Below are 18,933 nucleotides of genomic sequence, written 5' to 3'. Positions count from 1 at the left end.
GCGCGACACGCATGCAGCGTACACGCCCCCATGGTCACCAGCCAAACACAAAATGGGGCGGGTGCGATGTTAACGCCACATTAGTGGTGGCGGCCATTTCTTTGGTGGAAACCTAATATACATGTATGGAGAGTGCAATGAAAAAGGTCACATCATAGGTGGCGGCCATATTTTTGGTTGGAAACACTGCAGTGATGAGGTCGCATTACCCTTGGCAGCCATCTTTAGGGTTTTAAAGTGTCACACTCAAAATGAAAGGTTTATGAAATAGAGGTCAAGTACAGTAGAAAAGAAAAAAGAAAAAAATGGATAATAATAATAAAATAATAATAAAAAAAATAATAATTAAAAAAAAATTATAATTTTAAATAAAAACCTAAAAACAATAACACCAAAAGCAAGCAGTAATTTAATAAAGGGAAGGAAGCGAAATTCACTAAAAGAGAGCGACAATAAAATTAAAAGGTCTTTTCCAAGAACTCGTTGAGCCCATCGGGCACCAAACTTCTGATCATTTGTATCCAATACATTTCCCGTCATCTAAGGATCTCAAAGGGGTGTGGAAGAGATGGTGAGAGTGCTTCAATAAACGTGATGTTTAGCAAGTGTGGGTCTTTGTTGTGGTGAGTGCCGAAGTGCCGTGATATGCTGTGCAGGGGAAAATTATTGATAATGTTGCATTTATGTTGTCCTATTCTAGTACGGATGGTTTGTGCTGTGCGCCCTACGTATTGCAAGTTGCAGGGACATGAGATCAAATAGATTACATTCTTTGTTTCACATGAGATGGGTTGCTTGATGGGATATTGATTAGAGGTGGTAGTTGATGAGAATGTGGTTGTAATCTTCACAAATGGGCATGCCAGGCATCGAGGGTTGTTACAAGGAGAAGAACCTGGGGGGATGAAGATAGGGTAGGGTTGTCTACATTCGCGGTCGGTTGCGTTTTTTTTTTTTTATTATTATGATCCAATTTTTCCCTTTTCTTTTCTACTGTACTTGACCTCTATTTCATAAACCTTTCATTTTGAGTGTGACACTTTAAAACCCTAAAGATGGCCGCCAAGGGTAATGCGACCTCATCACTGCAGTGTTTCCAACCAAAAATATGGCCGCCACCTATGATGCGACCTTTTTCACTGCACTCTCCATACATGTATATTAGGTTTCCACCAAAGAAATGGCCGCCACCACTAATGTGATGTTAACGTCGCACCCGCCCCCATTTTGTGTTTGGCTGGTGACCATAGGGGCGTGTACGCTGCATGCGTGTAGCGCTCCCATTTGCCACTTGCTAGACATAGCTTTTTTATATATAGAACTCAACATGAAGCCCGTCCTCACAGAGGCGCTCACACGCTTTATGGACCTGAACCAGGTAAGAGGCTACTCTTGGCAGAGAGCCCGCTGATTGCTTTTTTGTGTCTGCAAAGGATACAGGACATAGCACTTTAGCCCCCTTCTATTGAATATGATGAGCACTGCACTTTTGCCTATGGACAATCTTTTAAGCATTGCACTTTTATCCTATTGTCTAGTTCTTTGCACAGTCCAATTACTCCAAAAGGCAATATGATTCACGTAATACTTTCTAGTTGCTTCACATAAACTTGTATTTGCATTTCTATATTTTTGAGCTAATGGTCCATATCTGTGGCTTATTGATATGCATGCTTGTAGATGCATGCAGTTTCCACAACACAAGGTTTTTTTATCTTAAAAATACCGAGTTGCTTTGCATAAATTTGTATTCACATTTTTATATTTTGAGCTAATGGTCCATATCTGTGGCTTATTGATATGCATGCTTGTAGATGCATGCAGTTTCCACAACACAAGGTTTTTTTATCTTAAAAATACCGAGTTGCTTTGCATAAATTTGTATTCACATTTTTATATTTTGAGCTAATGGTCCATATCTGTGGCTTATTGATATGCATGCTTGTAGATGCATGCAGTTTCCACAACACAAGGTTTTTTTATCTTAAAAATACCGAGTTGCTTCGCATAAATTTGTATTTGCATTTTTATATTTTTGAGCTAATGGTCCATATCTGTGGTATATTGATTTGCATGCTTGTATCTGTTACAGTTTTATATGCTCCTGCACTGCCTGATGAAGCGGGACTGTTGACCGCGAAACGCGTTGCGATTTTATGGAGCTGTGAATAAATTGTATATTTTTTACTCTGCATTTGAGTATATGTCCACTACCAGAGGGAGGTAAGTCCACCTCGACTTCCCTCTTTTTATCATTTTTAGAACATTGTTTTACTCTGCTTGGCGCCTCTGTTTGTACATATTACAACCTGATCTTTGCCGAATAGTGCTCGCCGGCGAACTGTTCGGGCCGTCTCTAATTTTCAGTTCCAAATCCTCCATTATTTGTGTCTCTTTCTGAAAAATGTTTCATATGCTAATTTTTCATGCATACCAATGAAGTTAATTCTGTTCTATACTAAGTTAATTATTTTGCACAGTTATATTTAGCTTACATTGATATGCGAATCACATGTCTGTTACTAAAAAAAGCATATATACATTTTTTTGTAAAAAAAATCAAATGTGAATTCATAAAAATGCAAATGCGTGAACATTTTTTTGTGTGAAAGGAGTCTTAAAGATGCAAAAATATACAGGTATTTTACTTTCTTTTCAATGTACTGTATTGTATATTGAGCACTAACAATTTTTCAAAGGACTACATCTTTTAAAAAAGAAACACGTTAAAGGATACCAGAACCAAAGAATATAATAAAAATGGGGGGGAACAGGCATGTGCAGTCCTCATGCTCACCGCTCCACCCGTTCTCCTCCTTCCCACTCCTTTTTACTGAAATCCTCTGCCATAGCTCAGACCAGGTCGCCAGAGTCGGGCGGTAGTGCGCAGGCAGAGGAGAACGAGGGGAGCAGTGCATGAAGACTGCACCTAATGCATACCTGCTCCCTGTTTTTCGTTTTTTCTTCGGCTCTGGTATCATTTAAATAGTAGAAGTAGACTATTGAAAATATGATATTACCTAAAGAGGATTGTAAAGGATCGTATACAAAATAAATACAGCATCCAGGTTAGTTTCAATACCACAGCTCTTTCAATCAGAAATGAATTAAGTTAAAATGGGGTCCTAGGTAGAGATGTCCCGAACGGTTCCCGGCGAACTTCGGTGGTTCGCGTTTGCCTGCCAAAAGCGAACTTTCCCGGAAGTTCGATTCGCCCCATAATGCGCTATTGAGCAAAACTTTGACCCTCTACATCACAGTCAGCAGGCACATTGTTGCCCATCAGACTGCACTCACTGGTGGAGCCCCACCCCCCTTATACAAAGCAAGGTCCTTGAGCCATTTGACTCACTCATCTGCCTGTACTAATTAGTTAAGGGACAGCTGCTACACACACTCTGCTAGGGAGAGTTTAATTAGCCTCTTGTAGACTTCTCCTCCCTCCCTTTCTACCCTTCTACCTATTCCCTCCTACCGGAGGGAGGAGGGTCTCATCTGCCAGGGAATTCCAGTATTTCAAAAACCAGCTTACATACCGTGGCTGGGGATTGAACTCTGCATACCTGTGAGTTTGGTGTGTCAGTGTGAAGCAGTACCTTAATTACACTACCTGATTGATGTATACACATGCAAGATGTTTTAAAGCACTTTAGGCCTGTCATTTAGCATTCAATGTGATTTCTGCCCTTAAAACGCTGCTTTGCGTCAAATCCAGATTTTTCCCCGGGACTTTTGGCATGTATCCCACTCCGCCATGCCCCCCTCCAGGTCTTAGACCCCTTGAAACATCTTTTCCATCAGTTTTGTGGCCAGCATAATTATTTTTTTTTTCAAAGTTCGCATCCCCATTGAAGTCTATTGCGGTTTGCGAACTTTTACGCGAACCGAACCTTCCGCGAAAGTTCGCGAACCCGGTTCGCGAACCTAAAATCGGAGGTTCGGCCCATCTCTAGGGAAGAGTAGAAAGGGAGGAGGGTGGAGCTCCAGGTATTAGAACCCTTGAAACATGATTTCTATCATTTTTCCAGTCAGTAGAAATTTTTCTAAAGTTTGAAGTTCGCCTCCCCATTGAAGTCTATTACGGTTCGCGAACTTTTTCGCGAACCAAACTTTCCGTGGAGGTTCGTGAACCGAAAATTGGAGGTTTGCGACATCACTAGTCCTAGAAAAGACAGCAGTTTTTGCCCAACGCTGATGGTCATCTGGATTTTTTTGTAAGATTTTGTGGGGGCTAGCATCCACCAGGCCCTGATTCTCTTCAGACCCTAGGCAACTGCCTAGGTTTGCCTTGTGAATGATCCGGCTCTGCTTTCAATCCACAGGTAGCCACCTTACCCTATTATCACACTAGTCCTCCCACTACAGATGCCTACCCCTAACCAAAGCCCCACCAATGCCTGACTCTAGCTGAACCCCCCACCACAGATTCCAAACCCTAACTGATCCCCCACCCCCACAAACCCTAACAACTCCCCCATATGCCTAATGCCGGGCATACACGGCTCTTTTTTTTATTATCAATCGAGCCGCTGATGGCTCGATTGATAATATCCGCCAGGTCCGATTGCCCGCTGGATCGATTCCCCGCTCGATACCCGCAGGCGGACAATAGTGGGGAATCGAGCAGAAGATAAGGAAGCGCCCGTGGGGACGAGCGGGTATCGATCCGGACGGCCGCGGGGACATGGCGGTAGTCCATTAGCCGCAGGATCGCATTGTGTATTCCCAGGAAAATGAACACCCAGATCCCTAACCAATTCCCCAGCCCTAACGCTAAATCCTCCCCCCCCCCCTCTGCAAACCTGTGTGATTTTTACACCACCCTTGCTGCTATGTACAGTAAATATTGTGCACTGCAGAAGTGTGCCCCATAGGTGTCCTTGTTAATAATGTCCATAAACAAAAATTTGGTCCCGAGGCTGCCTACTTTTGGAACTGCAGCTACAAATAGCAGGCGCAAGACACCAATGTTTCTTGTGTCTACATTTTCAGCCTTTAGCCTGTACTGTATTGATTGAACTGGCTAGTTAGCACTTTGATAGGCAGTTTTTATTTTTTATTAAAAGCTATACCAATAACAAGTTATCGCAAAAGGTTAAAAAGTTAAAAAATAAGATCCAGCAGAATTGTCAACAAATATATATAGATGACTGAATTACTTAACTGAGCGTACTCTAAATAACAGTACTAAGCTCTTACTTGCCATTTACCAAAGGAAGAAGAAAGAGGCTGAAATTGAAAAGAAGTTTCGAGATGCTATGGCTAAAGAAAAAGCACGCATAGTGGCTGAAAAGTGGAAGGTGGAAATTGAGGATCGTAAAGCAGCAAAGCTACTAGAAAAGAAATTCCAGGAAGAATTAATGGTAAGATACACAAATTTATAAATTTATGGGTCTACACAGAAATGTGCTGTGCACAAAAAGGGGTTGACTATTTACTATAACAAATAGCGTGACTTATCAGAGTTAACATGCCTTATCAGAGTTAGCATGCCTGATCAGAGTAGCATAGCGAGCACTACAAACTTATGCTTGCTAATTGGCAATGACAAGAGCTCCACTCATCCTGCACTGAGCCCCTGTGGGTCAAGACAAGACAAGACAAATTAAATTTATATTGCACTTTTCTCCTGGCAGACTCAAAGCGCCAGAGCTGCAGCCACTAGGACGCACTCTATAGGCAGTAGCAGTGTTAGCGAGACTTGCTTAAGGTCTCCTACTGAATAGGTGCTGGCTTACTGAACAGGCAAAGCCGAGATTCGAACCCTGGTCTCCTGTATCAGAGGCGGAGCCCTTAACCATTACGCTATCCAGTCAATAACTTTAAAGGAGATTATCCTTGCACTTTGATTGGCCCAGTAGACTGCCTGTCACTTGACAGAAAACTTGACAGGCAGCCTATTGGGCCAATCAAAATGCAGGGATAATGTCCTTTACAGTGATTGGACCTGCAGGGGCTCAGGGTGGGACGAGTGGAGCTCTCGTCATTGCCAATTAGCAAGCACAAGTTTGTAGCACTTGTTATGCTACTCTGATAAGGCACGCTAACTCTGATAATGCATGTTAACTCTGATAAGACATGTCAACTCTGATAAGGCATGTTAAATCTGAGGTACGCTATTTGTTATAGTGAATCAACCCCCATGTGCTTTACTAGCACAGGAATTGTGAGTAAAATTGTTATAGGACTGTGTGACATTGCAGCCACTAGGGTGTGATCTATAAGCAGTAGCAGTGTTAGGGAGTCTTGCCCAAGGTCTTCTACTGAATAGGTGCTGGCTTACTGAACAGGAAGAGCCAAGACATGAACCCAGGTCACCACGTGTATCAAAAAAGGACGCCTGGAAAAAAGGGCGCGGTATATAGCCGAAATTATGAGTTGCAATGTAAAACAATATTTTTTGTGTTTAGCTTGTAAATGAAAATGTAGTGCTAAATAGGTTGAATAAACGGAAATTAAATAATACTGGCTTGCAAAAGTATTCGGCCCCCTTGAAGTTTTCCACATTTTGTCACATTACTGCCACAAACATGAATCAATTTTATTGGAATTCCAGATGAAAGACCAATACAAAGTGGTGTACACATGAGAAGTGGAACGAAAATCATACATGATTCCAAACATTTTTTTTTTACAAATAAATAACTGCAAAGTGGTGTGTGCATAATTATTCGGCCCCCTTTGATCTGAGTGCAGTCAGTTGCCTATAGACATTGCCTGATGAGTGCTAATGGCTAAATAGAGTGCACCTGTGTGTATTCTAATGTCAGTACAAATACAGCTGCTCTGTGACGGCCTCAGAGGTTGTCTAAGAGAATATTGGGAGCAACAACTCCATGAAGTCCAAAGAACACACAAGACAGGTCAGGGATAAAGTTATTGAGAAATTTAAAGAAGGCTTAGGCTACAAAAAGATTTCCAAATCCTTGAAAATCCACAGAGCACTGTTCAAGAGATCATTCAGAAATGGAAGGAGTATGGCAAAACTGTAAACCTACCAAGACAAGGCCATCCACCTAAACTCACAGGCCAAACAAGGAGAGCGCTGATCAGAAATGCAGTCAAGAGGCCCATGGTGACTCTGGACGAGCTGCAGAGATCTACAGCTCAGGTGGGAGACTCTGTCCATAGGACAACTATTAGTCATGCACTGTACAAAGTTGGCCTCAGGGCCGGGCCGAGGCATAGGCTGGAGAGGCTCCAGCCTCAGGGCGCAGTGTAGGAGGGGGCACAGAATTCATTCAGCTGTCATTCCTAATTGTGTTTGAAGCAGAAAGAAATAAGAAAAGGGGATACATGGCAGTGACTGCAAGCCAGATAACTAGATATTAAGGTGTTGGGGAGGTTGTGGGCCCTGTGGCGCCTCTTAGTCTAATAGCAATCAGTGTGTGATGGCTGGGGTGGCAGGGATGGAGGGGCGCACTTTGGTGTCTCAGCCTTGGGTGCTGGAGGACCTTGTCCCGGCTCTGGTTGGCCTTTATGGAAGAGTGGCAAGAAGAAAGCTATTGTTAACAGAAAATCATAAGAAGTCCCGTTTGCAGTTTGCCACAAGCCATGTAGGGGACACAGCAACCATGTGGAAGAAGGTGCTCTGGTCAGATGAGACCAAAATGGAACTTTTTGCCCAAAATGCAAAACGCTATGTGTGGCGGAAAACTAACACTGCACATCACTCTGAACACACCATCCCCACTGTCAGATATGGTGGTGGCAGCATCATGCTCGGGGGATGCATCTCTTCAGCAGGGACAGGGAAGCTGGTCAGAGTTGATGGGAAGATGAATGGAGCCAAATACAGGGCAAACTTGGAAGAAAACCTCTTGGAGACTGCAAAAGACTTGAGACTGGGGCGGAGGTTCACCTTCCAGCAGGACAATGACCCTAAACATAAAGCCAGGGCAACAATGGAATGGTTTAAAACAAAACATATCTGTGTGTTAGAATGGCCCAGTCAAAGTCCAGATCTAAATCCAATCGAGAATCTGTGGCAAGATCTGAAAACTGCTGTTCACAAACGCTGTCCATCTAATCTGACTGAGCTGGAGCTGTTTTGCAAAGACGAATGGGCAAGGATTTCAGTCTCTAGATGTGCAAAGCTGGTAGAGACATACCCTAAAAGACTGGCAGCTGTAATTGCAGAAAAAGGTGGTTCTACAAAGTATTGACTCAGGGGGCCGAATAATTACGCACACCCCACTTTGCAGTTATTTATTTGTAAAAAATGTTTGGAATGATGTATGATTTTCGATCCACTTCTCACATGTACACCACTTTGAATTGGTCTCTTTCACGTGGAATTCCAATAAAATTGATGCATGTTTGTGGCAGTAATGTGACAAAATGTGGAAAACTTCAAGGGGGCCGAATACATTTGCAACCCACTGTAGGTACCCCCAGCATAGGTAGCCAGGTCTATAGGTGTCCCCAGTATAAGTAGCCATGAGTATAGTAGTCCCCAGTATATGTAGCCAGAGGTATAGTTGCCTAGTATATGTAGCCAGGGGTATATGTGCCCAGTATATGTAGTCAGGGGTTTAGTAGTCCCCAGTATATGTAGCCAGAGGTATAGGTGTCCAGTATATGTAGCCAGTGGTATATGTGCCCAGTATATGTAGTCAGGGGTATATGTCCCAGTATATGTAGTCAGGGGTATATGTGCCCCAGTATATATAGCCAGGGGTATATGTGCCCAGTATATGTAGTCGGGGGTATATGTGCCCAGTATATGTAGTCAGGGTATATTTGTGCCCATTATATGTAGTCAGGGGGTATATGTGCCCAGTTTATATGTAGGCAGGGGTATATGTGCCCCAGTATATATAGCCAGGGGTAAATGTGCCCAGCATATGTATTCAGGGGGTATATGTGCCCAGTATATGTAGTCAGGGGTATATGTGCCCAGTATATGTAGTCAGGGGGTATATGTGCCCAGTACATGTAGTCAAGGGGTATATGTGCCCAGTATATGTAGTCAGGGGTATATGTGCCCCAGTATATATAGCCAGGGGTATATGTTCCCAGTATATGTAGTCAGGGGGTATATGTGCCCAGTATATGTAGTCAGGGGTATATGTACCCAGTATATGTAGTCAGGGGGTATATGTGCCCAGTATATGTAGTCAGGGGTATATGTGCCCCAGTATATATAGCCAGGGGTATATGTGCCCAGTATATTTAGTCAGGGGGTATATGTGCCCAGTATATATGTAGGCAGGGGTATATGTCCCCAGAATAGGTAGTCAGGTGTGTCCCCCCAGCAGGAGCAGCGCAATGAGGGAGAGCTGTGTGAACGGTGGAGAAGGGGGGGGCATCTCCCCCCCTTCCCTCACCTTAGGGTGCTCTCCCTCCCTTGCTGTCCCCTCCAGAAGTAACGTGCGGGCAGCCGGCGGCGGGACTTACCTCTCCTCGTTCCGGCGTGAGCACTTCACTGCCGCAAGTCTGGTCTGATCCAGACCAGAGCAGCGGCACGCAGATCCGGCGCCGAAACGAGGAGAGGGAAGTCCCGCGGGCTGCCCGCACATTACTTCTGGAGGGGACAGCGAGGGAGGGAGAGCACCCTAAGGTGAGGGAAGGGGGGGGAGATGGCCCCCTTCTCCACCGTCCACACAGCTCTCCCTCTTCTCTGCGCTGCTCCCCTCCACACGCTAGGGTGGACGGTGTCCACGCTGAAGAAATAGTAAGTGGACGCCATTCACCCGCGTCCACCCCCCACTCGACCCCTGCCTGTAATGTAGATAAGTCGAGATGATTCTCCTCTATGAATTCGAGGAATTTTCTCCAAGTTCTGTGATATGTGAGATTAGCCGAACTCTTTCTCGATCTTAGTAGTGTATTAACAACTGCAGTAGAGCAACCTAAGGAGACTAGTTTCCTCCTCTCAGTCTCCATGCCATCAAATTGAGAATTTTCGGATAAGGATGCAAGATCTCCCCCTGGTACCGCATGTCCATCGGGCACGGCAGCTTCATGGGAGGAGTGGTTGCTAGCGTTTGTAGGAGTGGAAACCAAGGCCTCTGTGGCCAGTATGGTATTACTGCCAACACTACCACCTGTTCCTTCTGTATTCTTTTTAGTAAGCGATGTATCAGTGGTATCGGCGGGAAAGCATAATTCAACTTGAAAGTCCATGGTGCTGTTAATGCATCCCTTCCCACTTGTGGGCACCTGTTCCTGGAGAAAAATAAAGGGCATTTTGTGTTCGAGGCGGTCGCCATTAGATCTATCGAAGGGAACCCCCATTTGGAGCATATCTGTAGAAATATATCCTGTTTCAGTGTCCACTCCTTATGGTCTATTCGCTTGCGGCTCAGTCCTTCTGCTAACTGATGCTGTACTCCCGGGCAGGGGTGCTCAGCAGGACCCCGAATGCGAAGTTTACCCGAAAATTCGGCCGATTTTTAAGGTTTGCCGAATGCGAACCCAAATAATGCAATCCGCAATCCATGCCAAATCCGAATGCGAAGTCTCCCGAATGTGCGCACTCAAATTCGGTCAGATGGAGCTGTGGGTTCAGTTTTGGCTTCGGGATTCGGGGATGACGTCATTGGGCCAATCAGAAGTCCTCCAGCTGAGGACCTGGCAACCCTAGCAACCAATCAGAGGAGGGGAGCCTGGCCCTCCCCTCCTCTATATAAGGTGGCAGCCATCTTGCAGAGCCATGTACTTGTGTGACTGTGCTGGTACTGAGAGTATCGCCAGTGCTATGCTGCGTCTGATCAAGAGCATTTTCACTGCTAAACCTACCGTTTTGCTTCCTAAACACCTCCTAAACACATTTATTGTTGTCTTATATAGTTAGCTAGTATTTTGATTGTTTTTAGTCAGCTAGTGTATACTGTATACTGTGCTAGGCTAGTGTTAGTCTGTGTGCAGGCTAGACCTGCTAGCCTAGGTAGCCTTAGCCGACTACTAGCTTAGGTAAGTTAGGGATTCTATTTAGTTGTGTACTTAGTAGTACTAGTTTAGTTAATTATTTAATTATTTATTACTGCTGTAGTCTGTTACTTTATTAGTTTCAGTACTGTGTTAGTTAGTTACTGACTGTGTACAGGCCACCACCAGCATCTGGTGATCGTGATGCAGGGGATGTTGGGGTAGAGGAGTTGGTTGAGGCGGGCTCACAGGATATGTTTGGGGTTGATGATGATAACTTGCTGGATCCTTCCTATGTGCCACCAGTACCGCCAGCACAGTTGGTTGAAGGCAGCTCGTCATCGGAGGAGGAGGCGTCTCTGGCGCAGAGGCGCGGCAGCAGCAAGGTGGCCAGCACAGGGCGTGGAAGGCAGGAGCCACAGCCTGCTGCTTCAGTCGCTACCACCACCCGCAGCAAACCTCCAACTAAAACCAAAAAGGCACAATCCTCCAAGGGCACCCAAAAACCCCAGCCCTCAAGCTCAAAGAGCAGGTTGAAGTCCCCAGTCTGGCGGTACTTCACCAAGTGCCCAATGGACGCGACACGTGCAATTTGCAACAGTTGCGGTGTCAGTCTCAGCAGAGGTCACGATCTGCTCAAGTTGGGTACCTCGTGCCTGCAGACCCACTTACAGAGCAGACATTTTGAGGACTTTAGTGAGTTGGAGAAGTTGATACAAAGTGGTGCAGGCAGTGGTCAGAGCCAGACAGCCAATGCACAGATTTCAGCAGTAGCAGCAGACGACCCTCCTGCCCATCCAGCAGCAGCAGCAGCAGCAGCAGGAGCACAGCAGCAACTCACTCCCACCCCCCACGGGCAGCCAGTCCTCAGTGGCCTCATCAGCTCCCTCCACAGTGGCCTCCTCATCCTCCTGTGCAGGCAAACACCGCCAGACCCTGCTCAACGAAGCATTCCCCGGTGTGACCAAGGTGCTGCCTACCGCCCACAGGCACATCCGGTTGCTGAACGGGTTGCTTGCCCGGGCCATGTGCTCCCAGCTCCTGCCATATTCTTTTCTGCAGGAGGGGAGTGACATCAGAGAGCTGATGCAGGTTGGGATCCCGGAGTGCCAAGTCCCCAGCCGCCACTATTTCTCCCACAGGGCGATCCCAGCACTGCACCGCTCTGCCATGGCGTACGTGGGCCGCGCGCTGGATCACGCTGTGAGTGCGTGGATCCACATAACCATGGATTCATGGAGCAGCCGGTTTGGGACAGAGCGCTATCTGTCCTTTATGGCCCACTGGGCCAGCCTGGTGGAAAGCCCGAGCGAGGAAGCAGCAGGTCCACCCTCGGGCACAGCAGCAGCGGCACCAGTCGCCCACTATGTGGTGGCACCGCACGGGGTCAGGGTAGAAGCAGCAGCTCCCGCCACCAAGCGATCCCATCTCTCCAGCAGCGTGAAGGCCCGCCACTGCCAAGCGCTGCTGGAGATGAAAAGCCTGAGGAAAAACTCCTTGATGGCATCGAACATGCTCCGGTACCTCAGGAAGCAGGAGAGGACGTGGCTGACCCCCAGAGGCCTCACTGTGGGATTGGTGGTGTCCGACAATGCTGCCAACCTGCTGGCTGCCATCAGCAGGGGAGACTTGCTCCACGTCCCTTCCTTGGCCCACATCCTGAACCTGGTGGTGCAAAAGTTCATGCGCACCTACCTGGGGATGGAGGAGCTGTTAAAAGTGGCATGGAAAATTGTGCGCAGTTTCCTCCGCTCAGCAGCTGCCGCAGCAAAACTGGCAGACATCCAGCAGCTGGAGGGCCTGCCATGACACCGCCTCATCATAGGTGTGCCAACTCGCTGGAACTCCACCCTGGCGATGTTGGAGCGGCTGGTTGAGCAGAGGAGGGCTGTCAACCGCTACATCTATGATGCCACTGTCGCCCGGCACCGGCAACAGCACCACCAAACTCCAGCTCCTCACCAACGCACAATGGGGGCAGATGCAGCAAGTCTGCTTGGTGTTGGCTCCTTTCCTGCAGGGAACCAACCTGGTGAGCGAAAAATCCATCTGCCAGTGGGTGCCCTTTGTTTGTCTGCTGGACAGGGCACTTGGCGATTTGGTGGATTTGGGAGAGGAGGCCCTGAAGCAGCTGGAACAGCAGCCACCTGCGCAGTCCACTGCTCCGCAGGTATTTGAGTGCCTGGAGGAGGAGGATGAGGAGGAGGAGGAGTTGGAGGTGCTGGACATTGCTGCTGAGGGGGAACATCGGAGCGCAGCAGCAGTGGTGCGAGGGTGGAGAGAGGAGGAAGAGGCTCAGGGGCAAGAGGAGGAGGAGGAGGATGCTGACCCTGATGTCTCTGTTAGACGGTCCACCCTGTTCCCCATGGCAACGCACATGCTGCGCTGCCTGCGCACAGACCCGAGGGTCAAGCGGATGCAAGCGAGGGAGGACGCCTGCATCCGCATGATCCTGGACTCACGGCTGAGGGGGAGGTGGGATCAGTTTCTGCCTGCCAGAGACCGTGAGCAGCAAGCAAGGGAGTTGCAGGAGATCCTTGTTCGGTGACTGGAGGAAGCCTTCCCCCCCGCCTTCCACCCCCTCTCTCCCTTTCCAGCAGCCAGCGCTTGCGGCCAGCAGCAGCGTCAGGCGCCCAGGAGACCTGCTGTCATTGACGCAGGCATTCTACATGAAGGTACAGCAGCCGAGAGAGGAGGTGCGTGCAGCAGCCACCTTCGCTTAGAGTCACAGCCAGCGCATGATCCGGATGGTGGCCGACTACATGGGGTCCTTCAGTGGGCTTGAAACCGGCAGCGAGTTGCCTGTGGACCCCATGGAGTACTGGGTGAAGCGTTTGCACATCTGGAGGGAGCTTGCGCAGTACGCCCTGGAGGTATTGTCTTGCCCCCCTTCCAGCGTGCTGTCTGAGAGGTGCTTCAGTGCGGCCGGTGGTGTGGTCACCGAGAAGCGCTCTCATCTGTCCACAGAGGGCGTGAACAGACTGACATTTTCGAAGATTAACCAGGCCTGGATAGAAGGCACGTTCCTGGCACCTGTTGTCGGTGAGAGGAGGACATGAGGTGCCTGCCTGGGAATTACAATACATTGCCTGCTGCCATACGTGACAACTCCTCCTCCTCCTGCTGGCCTGCTGCATTTATTTATTTATGAATGTATTTATGTATTTATTGTATTTCTACGTGACTCCTCCTGCTGCTGCTGGCCTGCTGCATTTATTTATTTATGAATTTATGAATTGATTTATGTATTTATATGTGACTCCTCCTGCTGCTGCTGGCCTGCTGCATTTATTTATTTATGAATTTATTTATGTATTTATTGTATTTATACGTGACTCCTCCTGCTGCTGCTGGCCTGCTGCATTTATTTATGAATTTATGAATTGATTTATGTATTTATTGTATTATGCCGCGCTCATCTTCATCCTCCTGCTGTCAGTGGTCCCACCGCCAGGGTCCACACAATACATTGCCTGCTGCCAGTGCAATACATCACTCCTCCTACTGCTGCTGCTGTATTTATCCTCCTGCTGTCAGTAGTCCCACCGCCAGAGTCCACACAATACATTGCCTGCTGTCAGTGCCACACGTCACTCCACCTACTGCTGCTGTATTTATCCTCCTGCTTTCAGTGGTCCCACCGCCAGGGTCCACACAATGCATTCCACAGAAAAAAAAAGAAGTTCCAGAGCTCAACTGTGTAATAATATCAACAACAGGGAGTCGACCAGTCAGCACCTGGATCCATCAAGGTGCAGAAACAACAGGCCAGCATAGAAAGATAGACTGGGTCTCGACCTGGATTAGTGCAATTATAGCAAAACTTTTATTCCATAGCAGCAGAAAGCACACAACGTTTCGGCACTAGGCCTTTGTCAAGTGTTACCAAATACAGCAAGTGTTCACAAACATATAGCAAACGACATAAAAAACACGCCCCAAAAGTGGGCGGGCACAAAAGCTTAAAGGTACAATGAAGGGAGCACATGGCCAACAATTTAAAGTGACAGTACAATATACAAAATTACAAAAAGCACCTCAAACTAAAATCATCATTGAGTCCGTTGGGAGCAAGAGTACTTAGCTTATCAATCCATCTGCTTTCACGTCTTAGTAAAGTGGTCTGTGCATCATCATTAGCAGCCGTAAATACCTTCTCCAGAACACACCAGCGTAGATCACTAACGGTGTGATCGCATTCGAAAAAATGTTTACCTATGGGAGAGTCGATTTTTTTATCAGGATTATCAATGTACTTCCTATACAATCTGATATTACTACGATGTTCATTAATGCGTACACGTACTTCCCGTGTAGTCTGTCCTACATAGCCCATACCGCACGGACATTTCAGAAAATATATCACATTGGTGGTCATACATGAAAATTTGCCATTCACTTTAATTCTTGTCCCTTTCATAGGATGACATACATAGTCCCCTTTAATAATGCTAGAGCAATTTTGACAGTTAAGACATGGAAATGTCCCCAATTTCTTTGGTAAAAAAGTGTCTCTCACAGGTGTGGTGTGCTTCACATCAGCTCTCACTAGCATGTCTCTGATACTCTTACCTTTCCTATAAACAAAAGGCGGGGGGGTGGGAAAAATTTTGGACAACACAGGGTCTGCTTGTATAAGAGTCCAATTATCCAATATGCTTCTTCTGACTAAGCTGGCATGTGTGTCAAAAGTAGAAATAAATTGTACCCCCCTATCATATTGGTGCTTAGGCCTTTTACATCTCAGTTCTGACCTGTCCATTAGCGCAACAGTAGATGCTATATATTCCACTTCATCTTTCTTATAACCTCTTTCCGTAAAATTTTTAACAAGCCTGCTCGCCTGTTTGCGGTAGGTCTCATCCGTGGAAGTGATACGTCTAGCACAGATGAACTGGCTTTTAGGAAGGCCCTTAATCAAAGAATGTGGATGACAACTGTTCGCCAGTAACGCATTATTTCTATCTGTGCTTTTTTTATACAAATCTGTGTGAAGCACACCATCATATAAATATACATCCACGTCTAAAAAATGCAAATTGCTCTTATGAAACTCCAGGGTAAACTTAATGGAACTGTGACAGCTGTTTAGGATTCTTACAAACCCCTTCAAATCCTCCTCTGACCCTGTCCAGAAAAAAAAAACAGATCGTCAATGTACCGACAATATGCGAGGCCCCACTTTTTAAATATGTCATTTCCAAGGATGAATTTCAATTCAAAGTCCCCCATAAAAATGTTTGCCAATGTGGGTGCATAAGGGGCCCCCATCGGAACCCCCCTTACTTGTAGAAAAAAATCATTCTGCACCCTAAAATAATTAGACCTCAAGCATAAACTAAGTAAGTCCATGACAAAGGGTAGATTGAAAGAGGGGTTCACTTTACTCTCTAATGACCTGCCAATCGACTCAATGGCCTCAATATGAGGTATATTCGTGTATAAACTCACGACATCCAGGCTTACCAAATACTTGACTTCGTCAACATTTATCCCTGTCAAAAAATTCAAAAACTCTGTGGTATCTCGCAAACATTGTGGAATGTCCTTGACAACAGGCTGGAGTATGCTGTCAATGTAGATCCCCAAAGGTTCCAACAGAGAATCCGATGCAGACAATATCGGTCTGCCGGGAGGATGAATAGGGTCTTTGTGTACTTTGGGCAGAGTATATAGCACTGGTATCCTGTAATGTTCCTTAATCAATGCACATTTCAAACTGTTGGATATTAGCCCATTATCACGGGCTCTCCCCACTGTATCTTTAATTTCAGTTTTTATCTTCAGGGATGGATCATTTAATAAAGCAGTGTAAGTCTCTATATCTTCTACCTGTCTCCGTAGCTCCATGATATAATTGCTAGCATCCTGTACTACTAGGGCTCCCCCTTTATCAGCTTTTTTATATATCACTGTGCCATCATTCTGTAGTTGTTTTAAAGCATTCCTCTCTTTCAAAGTGATATTATGAGTCTTTTTGTATTTTTCATGTTCCCAATGTGTTTCTAACTCATGTAACACTGTTTGTTCGAACACATCAAGGGTGGCATTAGTGATAGGAGCCTCAGCCTTACTAGCTGGCTTTAATCTCAAGGGGATGTCACTATCCTCTCTAGTATCTACTCTGTTGAGGCTATTGACAGGTTTTCTTAACTGGTGCCACAAACGCCATTTCATCTTGCGCATAAATTTATACATGTCCACCTTAAGATCAAACAATTCCTGATGGAAACTGGGGACAAAGCTAAGTCCACGTTCAAGAACGGAGCGTTCTGCAGAGTTAAATGCTTTCCCAGACACATTAATGATCAGGGTATGATCGTCAGAGGGTGTATTACTCACTCTATGCTCACCGCCCCCACTACACATTAGGACTCCAGCATTGCTATTCGCATCAAATGTACTCACATAGTCAGAAGTAAGCTGTAGAGTTCCCGGGCCTGGTACTAGCGGCGGTTCTGGCTCCTTGTGACTCGTTTCTGAGTGGGTGACGGTGGTAGACGTTGCGCTGTATAGCGATTCCTGCTTGGCTGCGGCCTCCTTGCCGACGGGTCCCTGGAGCCCTGCGCCGTCATGCGCACTCCATCTCTGCTTCCTCCGCCTGTGTCTACGGAGGCGCCTGCCTGAAAAAAACGTCTAGCGCCCTCTGGCTGTTCAATGTCGGACTCCGAATCTCCTGGTCGACTTTGTGGACGAGGCTGTAATCCCTCAAAACCTCTCCTTACTCTGCGCTGTGCACGTCTAATCAGGCTCCATGTGTAGACTTGATTAGTGGCGTAATCCTGTGCATCCCTTAGAAACTTCTGCTTCTTGATCTTTAAGGTGAATTCCTTAGTCTCTTTAATCAGATCATCCAATTTAACTTTAAATTGAGCATATTCATCTGTCTCCTAATGCGCCAGTTCATTTTTTAAACGATCAATCTCTGCCCGAATCTCAGTCAATTTAGGATGGACATGCTGGACAGTGAGGTACATCAAATCCATAGAGCATTTATTCAGTATACCTTGCCATTTTTTCAAAAACTCCTGGTCATCCTTACAAAAAATAGGAGTCAAAGTAATTCTCAATCCCCTTGGAATGCGTTCCACCCGTAGATATTCCGTGAGTGTGGATACATGCAGTGAGAGATTCAGTTATTTTAAAGCCAAATCCTCTATCTGTTTCTTTAGACTTTCTACAGGGTTCGAGTCCTCAGACGTGAAAGTATAACGGACCGATCCTCCCAACGCTAAAATGGCCAGTCTCTCCTCATCAGAAAAGCTATGGTACTCAGTGTGAGTATTATTTTCAGGTGCCACCTCATCCTGTGACATGATTGTATCAAAAGGCGATTCTTCGCAAAACAGGAGCTTCCAGAACAACGGATCCAATCGCAATCCACTGATCATTAATGTGTCTGGGAAAGCATTTAACTCTGCAGAACGCTCCGTTCTTGAACGTGGACTTAGCTTTGTCCCCAGTTTCCATCAGGAATTGTTTGATCTTAAGGTGGACATGTATAAATTTATGCGCAAGATGAAATGGCGTTTGTGGCACCAGTTAAGAGAACCTGTCAATAGCCTCAACAGAGTAGATACTAGAGAGGATAGTGACATCCCCTTGAGATTAAAGCCAGCTAGTAAGGCTGAGGCTCCTATCACTAATGCCACCCTTGATGTGTTCGAACAAACAGTGTTACATGAGTTAGAAACACATTGGGAACATGAAAAATACAAAAAGACTCATAATATCACTTTGAAAGAGAGGAATGCTTTAAAACAACTACAGACTGATGGCACAGTGATATATAAAAAAGCTGATAAAGGGGGAGCCCTAGTAGTACAGGATGCTAGCAATTATATCATGGAGCTACGGAGACAGGTAGAAGATATAGAGACTTACACTGCTTTATTAAATGATCCATCCCTGAAGATAAAAACTGAAATTAAAGATACAGTGGGGAGAGCCCGTGATAATGGGCTAATATCCAACAGTTTGAAATGTGCATTGATTAAGGAACATTACAGGATACCAGTGCTATATACTCTGCCCAAAGTACACAAAGACCCTATTCATCCT

The 18,933-nt window shown here is 46.1% G+C and overlaps 1 protein-coding gene across 1 annotated transcript in view; it reads left to right on the top strand.

The window, feature by feature from the left end:
• Nucleotides 1-18,933, top strand: part of SH2D4B (SH2 domain containing 4B) — a 1,318,135-nt gene that overhangs the window by 641,925 nt on the left and 657,277 nt on the right. Inside the window, exon 3 of the mRNA XM_068258963.1 lies at nt 5,216-5,363. Coding sequence (XP_068115064.1) covers nt 5,216-5,363 — 148 coding nt within the window. The remainder of the gene's footprint in view (nt 1-5,215; nt 5,364-18,933) is intronic.

This window comes from Hyperolius riggenbachi, chromosome 10, assembly GCF_040937935.1.
Source record: "Hyperolius riggenbachi isolate aHypRig1 chromosome 10, aHypRig1.pri, whole genome shotgun sequence".
Classification (NCBI taxonomy): Eukaryota; Metazoa; Chordata; class Amphibia; order Anura; family Hyperoliidae; genus Hyperolius; species Hyperolius riggenbachi.
This window is presented reverse-complemented; position numbering and strand designations above follow the sequence as displayed.